At 28.0% G+C, this 8,967-nt stretch overlaps 1 protein-coding gene across 1 annotated transcript; it reads right to left on the reverse strand.

Annotated features, from left to right (window-relative positions):
• Window positions 1–2,959: 2,959 nt before the first annotated feature.
• On the reverse strand, window positions 2,960–5,020 carry LOC108450793 (uncharacterized). Its single transcript, XM_017748563.2, has 3 exons — window positions 4,783–5,020; window positions 4,370–4,696; window positions 2,960–3,359 (listed from the first exon to the last, which is right to left on the reverse strand). The coding sequence occupies exons 1-3, from the start codon at window positions 4,844–4,846 to the stop codon at window positions 3,100–3,102; spliced, it is 651 nt and encodes a 216-aa protein (XP_017604052.1). The 5' UTR covers window positions 4,847–5,020; the 3' UTR covers window positions 2,960–3,099.
• Window positions 5,021–8,967: the final 3,947 nt, after the last annotated feature.

Raw genomic sequence — 8,967 nt, forward strand, 5'->3', positions numbered from 1 at the left:
AATGAAATTCATGAAATTTAACCCTCTTTTCAAGCCTAGATGAAATTTATATACTAAAATACAGCACATACATTTCAAAAAATTTAGAATTTTCCATGGGTTTTACCACTTTTTCATTTTAGTCCCTAAATCAAGTTTTCATCAAAAATTGCTTTGTAAAAGTTGTTTATCTATGAATAACTTTTCATTTTCTACAATAAATTTCAAATTTTCAGCATATTCATCCATGACCCAAATTTCATACCTTGATATCTTTTCAAATAAATCTCCTAAATAGAAAGATTAGGCTATCTCAATTCCAAAAATATAGAAATTACTAAAAAGGAGACTTCATTTCATACCTTATCAAGCTTGAAAAATTTTGTTCCTCTCTCCTAGGGTTTCCATAGAAAATTTGGGGAAGATGATATGAAAATAGATGATTTTTTTCTTTTTAATTAATTATCATCTATTAATTTTATTGATTTCCAATTTTGTCCCTACCTTTTTCTAATTTTTCCATGGATGAGTCATTAAAATATCTACTAACTACTCTTCAATGGTCTATAAGGACCTTAATTTCTGAATTCCATAGCTATTTGATACCTATAGCTACTGGAACTCAATTTTTGCATTTTATGCAATTTAGTCCTTTCCCTAATTAAACACACAATCGGTAAAATTTCCGTACCAAAATTTTCATGTGATCTTCCTATCATAATACCAACCACAAATTAAAATAATATAAATTTTTAGTTTTGGCTCGGATTTATGGTCCCGACACCACTATTCCGATCTCACCGAAAATGGGCTGGTACAGGTGTTTCATTATTACAGAATTTTAAGGATCCATTGACGGACTTCCAATTACATTACTCTACCATAAATTGACACTTTTACTTGTGGGAGAGAGATAAGTTGAACATTAATAATTCTCAACAAGTGCTATAAGGTAAGAAAGGTAAAAAAACAATAGAAATTGTTTTAAGAAGGCATACAGTAAATGTTTTTGATAAGTATGTTACTGATTTTGTTTTTCCTTACATCATGTTTTCTTATTGGTCAAATTTTATTAAACCTTGGTCTGAAAGTTCAATTGATTTTATGGGTTTATCTAGATTTGTAAAGGTTAAAAATAGTAATTCTGTTGCACTGGATAGGTTTATTAAAGCATTTTATATATTTGCTCTTAAAACAAAATTTTATATATAGGTTTATTAAAGCATTTTATATATTTTCTCAACAAAATTTTCTATATTTACCTTTAATGATGAATTTTTAATAATCTTAACATTCTTGACTTTTATAATTATGTGAAATTCTTGACTCATCGTTGGAAATTCTTATGGATTACCATGTATATTCAAAGAAAGTTACAAGTTATTTTTTACTTGAACACTCATGTGCCTAATATTTCTTTGTTTAGTGTTGATGGTTTATTTTAGAAAGAGAGATACTTGATCCAGGCTCATTTGAGAGATTAAAATCATATCTTTGATCCTGGAGATAGTTTTGGTGCACAAGAAAGTTTAGGTAAGTATCTTTTTATTTTATTGTTATTTTTTCTAATCTCTTTTCTTTTTGTGCAGCTAAAGATACGAAGACAAATCTTCTTGAGGAAGGGGGAATGATGCGAGTCTCAGGGCCCAATTTCAAACCCATGGATGTGATGGGCTTACATTACCTCAAGGCTCAACAACAATGTAAAAGACCAAGCGAATCAAACTAAGATTCAATCAAATATAATATTCGAGGACAAATCTTTTTGAGAAAAGGGGGAATGATACATGCACGATTGGGTGAAATTTATTAAATTTCATTCACCGAAGCTGCCAATATTCAAGCTTGGGTAATCAGCAGACTTGCAATGACTTTTTGGATCGGATCCTGACATTTTTAGGTTGAGATGTCTTCATGAGTTCGAAGATCTATCTCTTATCTTCAAAACATGCTTTAAATTACTCGATTTTGAGTTTGGGAGCTTAAGTTATGACAGTTTTGTTGAGCAAGCATAATTTTTAGACGGGATTATGACGGAAATTACGAGTTTCTGACTTTTAATTCCAGTTTAAATCATATTGGGTTCAAGTTTTAGGCTTAATTTTTATTATATATGAGCCTAATATTGTATTTATCCGCTCTTATTATTTTATCATTTTATTATTCTGAATTTTAATAATTATTAAGTAGTTTAAGTTATTTAGGAGTTTTATGTCAATAAGAAAGTTTAGTTTAAAACTACTTCTTATTTAGATTAATTAGAGTTCTAGTATACCTAAAAGTTTTATTTATATTTATTTAGCAAGCCTATATATAGACATTTGAATTGTACACAAATGATACAATTCATTATTATTCAATTTCTCTTTTGATTTAATAAATTCTCTGAGTTTTTCTTTCAATAATTTCTCTTAAGTTTTCTTCTAAAACAGTTTTAACAATCTTTTCAGACTGTGGGGATCATCTTTAAACTTTTTCTTACCAAGTGTCTATCTTTGAGGGGAAATTAGAGTCGCTTGAAGGGGGTTGTGAATTCTTCGTGTTTCCAAGGCTTCTTAGGACTTCTACATATCACGTTCTATCTTTTCATCTATCTTTTTTATTTTCTTCCTTATTGTTCTAATCATAGATTTATTATTCTATTTTAATTATCTTAGTTATTTATTTTAATTGCTTTATCTAACTTGGATTTGATTGCATTTCAGGTTGTGTCAAAATTCAAGTTTCTTTCCTAAAGTCTTGAGCCCTAAGTTAAATCCGTGACTTTAACAAACTTTACAATCCGCTTCCGAATTCCGTATCAATCTTCTTCCATTTTTAATCTTATTGGTTAACAAGTTCTAACCAAAACCAACACAAAAATGAGAGTGAGGCAAAGAAAATCTTTGGATACCCGGAGTAGTTGTTTTAATTTATAATGAATGAAATTGAAAACAATTTCTATGTTTGTTTGAAAAAGAAGACAGAAAGGAAAAATCGGTTGTCTGTATGCTAAAACTCCACTCATAAAAACAAACCCCATACTCCGTATTTATTCCTCAAATCAATTTACATCTCGAATCAAAATAAGTTTGATGAAACCAATTATCAAATAATAACAAGAATGACAAAGGAATTTGATCATCCTAGCAGAGGAGTTGGGCCTGGAGACGAAGTTGAAGATGAAGCTTCACTAGAAATAGAAGATGGGCTTAGGATTGAAGCTAAAGCTTCATTCGAATCAGGAACTTCACTAGTAATAGGAGGAGTTGGGCTTGGAGCTAAAGCTGAAGCTTCACTTGAAATAGGGCCAAGGGCTGCCCCAGAGCTAGACATCAACTCCACCATTGAACGTCTTGGGTTGACGCGTTGAGCCTCACACAAATCTGGTAAAAATACTCCTGCAACCAAGCATTGGATAATATATCATTAGATTTAATTCCTCATTTAACACTTAGCTTGGTCTCTTGGAGGAACCCGCAGATTTCATTGAATCACAAGATAAGTTCCATTGTATTTAATTTCTAACGCCTAATCATAAATCATTTATATTTTTCTAATTTAATCATTATTATTTAACTAAATTTTACCCTTAACTTTTTAAAAATAATCGAATTTGACAATCAACCTTTAAAAAAATTGAATAATTATTTTTAATGAACATATTGATTAAAACGTTAAATTTTAAATATAACAAATAGCATGAAAATCTACTTGTATTTTATTATTTAAAAAAACATTTTGATGAAATTTTAAATATGACAAGTTGCACGGACTTTTTTAAAATATTTATCCACGTGTATTTTTAATACAGTTATATTAGATATAAGTTTACATTTTTTTGTCAATTTGATCATTGTTCTCTTTTAAAGTTAACTTTGGTCATTGACCTTTTAAAAAAAAAGCCAGTTTGCTTTTAAAAAAATTGATGTTTTAGTCAGTAGTTTTGTTAAAAAAAGCAAACTGACTTTTAAAAAAAAAATCAATGACCAAAGTTAACTTTAAAAGAGAACAATGATCAAATTAACAAAATGTAAACTTATGTCTAATTCTAATAAAAAGTTAATTGACTTCTCACCACACAAAGACATTTATAATATATTTTAACGAAGTTTTATATGTTAATTTTAAAATATATATTCATTGACAAATGTTAGATTTAATGGTAAAATATATTATATTATCGAGAGAAGATAAAATTTAGTTGAACTATTTTTTTATTTTTATAAATTTTAGTATTTATTTAACAAAATCAAAGAACTAGTCTGAGACGATAAAATAGATCGAATTGAGAATTGATGATCTAACCGATTTGACTACTTATCCAATTTTAAAAATCTATTTAATTGGTTCCTACTTTATAATTATTGATTTATTAAATGGAAGAATGAAAAGGTGGCAAATTCATTACCTTCACCGGCGGCCAAATTGAAGAAAAGGTCGACAATGTTGGGGCATTTGTGGCAGCAAGCAGGGGCGCAAAGCTTGGCAGTGAATTGTGGCTCAAGAAGGGAATCGGATGAAATGCCAATTGAGTTTCTGTCAACCCCACAAGCCCGCACACAGTCGTCGTTCTCGATATACTCCGCCATTCTCTCCACCATCACCTCCGATGTCCGGCATTGGTACTCCTCCTTTTCATTTTTCTCCAGCCCCGTTTCCAACAAGCATCTCTTCCCCGAAGATGCTATCGCAAACGCGCAAACATCGTTGGGCAAATCTTCGCAAATAATTTCAGCTGCATAAATTTACACGAATGTTAGAAGACACGTTTGATGCATGAAACTATATAAATAAAAACAAGAGATGTTTTCATTTGCACACCTAGAGAAGCATGGAGGAACAGAGAAGAAAGGAAGAGAAACAAGGGGAGTTTGAAACAAGGCATAATTAAATAGGTGATGAAGCTAGTTTTGTAGGCTGATTTCTATGAAATTTTAGTCGGAAGATGTTCGAAATAGAGCGTTTTGTATTGTTTTTTGTGAGGGACTAATAAAAAGAGGTGTGATATATTTAAAAGAAGAAGAAATGTGAAAAGTGTGAAACAAAAAATGGTATGTTTATTTTCTATATATAGAAGGAAACATCGACATTGGCGGATCCAGAAATACGACTTAGGGGTAGAAGTGAAGTTAGAAATTTTTTTTGGGTCGAAATTAAATTATATATTTTTATAATAGTAAAATATAATTTCACCATTTTAATAGCCTATATCTTTATAATTTTTAGAGAATTAAATCAAATTTTTATCATTTTAGAGATCAAAGTATAATTTTTACTATTACTAATTTAAAATTTTACAAATTATAATAGACCTAAATGAAAAAAATTTATTTTAGAGGGCTGGCCCCTTCAATCCCCCCTGAACACCGGCTTTGTTTAGCCTCTGGTTTGCCTTTGAAGACGCATTTGGCCTATTACCAGTCTCTCCTTTGGATTTCTTAGCTCTTTAGTTCTAATTTTCGTTTTCACGTTCCTTTTGTTTGCTTTCGTTTAGTTCAAGAGTCAATTTTATTGATAGATGATACGTGGTTTCTTGTTGAATACTTTGCTAAGACGTGTTTGCTTGTCTGCATGCTTAAGTTTCCTTCATAGAACATAAAACTTTTTAATGTTTAAACAACTTGGCTCAGCTACAGAGGCTAGGCTTAGGCTAATCAGTTTTCCATTGGCTTCATGCCTAATTTTGGTAATTGTTGGGACAATTTTCATTTGGACAAAAACGAAAGACATAAGAAAGGGTCAAGTTTGGTGTTAAATGGTGTTAGAGAATAAGATTGCCATTTGGCAGCTCGAATTGTGGAGCCGAAGGCGAAGAGGAAGGAGCTGGTTTCTCATTGAAGTTGGAGATTATATTGATTTGATGGGTCAACCTCCTTTTTTAATTGAGCTCCAAGTCACCTATATATTTTTTTCTTTGAAGCAGTTTGTTCCCTTATTCACATCGAGAGCCTCTGCTGGTTCGCCAACTTTTATCTTTGCACTGCTGTGTTGACAGTGAACGTGAAAGGAAAGTTCATAAAATTAAAATCGTCTAATTCTAGGTTTAGTCCTACTATATTAAAATTTGTAATTACATTTTTTTACTTTAATTTGACATAATTTGTTCCGTTAATAGTTTATATAAATCTATATAACTATAGATTAAAAGAAGGTCCAAAGGCTTATCGTTATTTATATTTTAATTTGATATAATTTAATTCTTTATATTTACAAAAATATTTGTAAGTCCAAATAGTTAACATCTTTAACTATTTTAATTAAAAATTTCCATTATTTTTTTAAAAATATCATTTTAACAAATTTTTTTTATTTTGGCATGATGAGTTGGGATATGTGTGTGTTTTCCTACAATCAAATTAACTATCGAAATTATTAACGGTCCTAATTATTTGGAGTAAATAATGACATAACTCTTTTCTAATCATTATAAAATAATGATATAATTGTAACCGAACTCTCTATTATGTTTACATTTGAGATTTAGTCTTTATATTTTAATTTGACATAATTTAATCATCTATTTCATAACTACATTAGTTAATTCAAATACTTAATATTCTTAATTATTCGATTAAAATGATTATGTCAATTCTCTTAAAACACCTTTCTTACACAAATATATATATATATATATATATATCAACACGAGGTGGAATGAGTATTTTTAGAAAGAATTCAACCTCAACATTTTGACCACAATAATTAAGGTTATTAACTATTTTGATATTATGTAAAGGGATCAAATTATATAATATTATAGATATTAAATATTAAATTTAAACATATTAGAATAACCACAACCTTAATTTGATCTAAAATAATCTATGTCTAAAACAATAATTTATAATTTAATTTAATAAAAAATTTGATATTTATAAAAAAATTTAAATTAAATTAAATTAATTGATATAATTTATTATAAATTTACCGAAAACGAATCAAGATAGTAAACTAGTATTTACTGAAAGTATTATAAATTATATATGTATTTGTGCTATAAGTGAAAAGAATGTGTTTGAAAGAAATTTATTAATGGTGATTATCTTTTATGAAAATAAGAAAAAATATAAAAAATTTCTTAAGCGAAAGCTGAGGAATTTATATTTAATGATAATATTTATAATATCTCTTACCAGATTCGATAACAAAATTAAATAAGTGATGTTATATTTAATGTCGACAAACATCATTCAATTTTCTAATTCACTTCATACACTTCATTAGGCTTAATCTAAATCATATTGCTTATATATAAACATGTAATCATCATCCAAACACATTATGGATCTTTAAAATATTGATTTTGTCATTTCTTGAATAAGTGTATATCAATACTTAGTGTGTATGTATGGTAAGAATTTATGTGTCCCATATGATATTTATTAAATATTATTTTTGTTATCTAATAATTAATAATTGTTTAACTTTAACTTTAATTCATCAGTTGAAAAGATTTTGAATAGTTATATTATTAGAATTGTGTCTATTTAAATAATTAAAACTCTTCAAAAGGATATGTTATGAATAGGTGTGTTGATGGAAAGACACTTATTAGTGTTCTATAAATGATAAACTTAAACCTTTATATCTCATTATGAAAAGATACACATTCTCTATCAGAATTGTATTATCGAAATTTTAGAGATTAAGTGAGAGAAATTAAAATTTCAATTTCTTTAACAAAAGTGGTATTCTTCTTCCTCAAAAAGCATCATGGGCAAAGGTAAACTTCAAATATTCTAAAATTTTAATGTCATGTTTATTTATTTATTTATGAATAAACGTATTAATTTACATTTGACATCAAAGCATGGTATTCATGATTTTCCTTTCACAATTATTAGTCTGTCATTTATGATACCTTAATTTTTATTCTATTTCATTATTTGTTTTAATGATTAATTTATAGAAATAAGTGTTTATATAAAATAACTAATAGAGCTTGTTGAGTATTAATCACATGCTTATAATGTCTGCAAAGTATTGTTTGTACCTTATTAAGAATTGAAATTATATATATTTACTAAAGAATAATGGTCTATAAATTTCTTGAGTATATATTTTTGTAAGGATGTAGTCTTCCTATGATAACTTTATATACATATCATTACATATCATTAATTGAAGGAATAAAGGGATACTGTACTAATAACAAATTATATCTTGTATTACAGTTTTATGAAGGTTTGATTATGGGTTAGATAATTACTCCAACTCGATTTAAAGGCTTGTCTGAAAAGTGAGAGGGTTTGAAAAAAAAAATATAGGTCTGAAAAATGTATTTAGGCAAAAAAAATGAGGCCCGTTTTCTAAACGAGTTAGGCCTCGGATAAGCTTTTTTTGGCTAGGGCCCGTATTTGTAAAAAATAAAAATATGTTGTTTCCATTATTTTGCCGTTGTTTTGCCATTCTTTTGCTGTCATTTCGCTATCATATTGTTACTATTTTGTTGTTATTATTTGAATATTGTATAATCCTTATTTTATTGTTAATTTTGCTACTATTTTAGAGACATTTGCTTGTTAAGTTGCAATTATCTTAGTGTTATTTAAGCATAAATATTAAATATTTTTTAAAATTTATTTTTAATTTATTGAGAAATATTTTAATGTTTTTAGTGTATTTGACATATTATATTTTTTAAATTTATTTTTATATAAAATAATATAAAAATTAATCTGACACCTGATCGAGCGATTCAAGTTTTAACATTTTTATCCGAGCCGAACTTGGATAAAAATATAGACATATTTTTTAGGTTGACCCAAGCCCGTGCTTAAAATTATGTTTGAGACCCGAACCCCGCTAATCCATGATTGTTTGCTTTTCGTAAAAAATTTTCAATTGATATTAAGAGATTTCTTGGTCCATAAAGCGGACGAATTCCATGATTGTTTGCTTTTCGTAAAAATTTTAAAATTGATATTAAGGCTCTGTTTATTTACCAGTAAAATATTTTCCGGAAAATAGTTTCTGGAAATGATTTACTTTTCTGGTGTTTGGATG

The sequence above is a fragment of the Gossypium arboreum genome, chromosome 13 (assembly GCF_025698485.1).
Source record: "Gossypium arboreum isolate Shixiya-1 chromosome 13, ASM2569848v2, whole genome shotgun sequence".
Lineage (NCBI taxonomy): Eukaryota > Viridiplantae > Streptophyta > Magnoliopsida > Malvales > Malvaceae > Gossypium > Gossypium arboreum.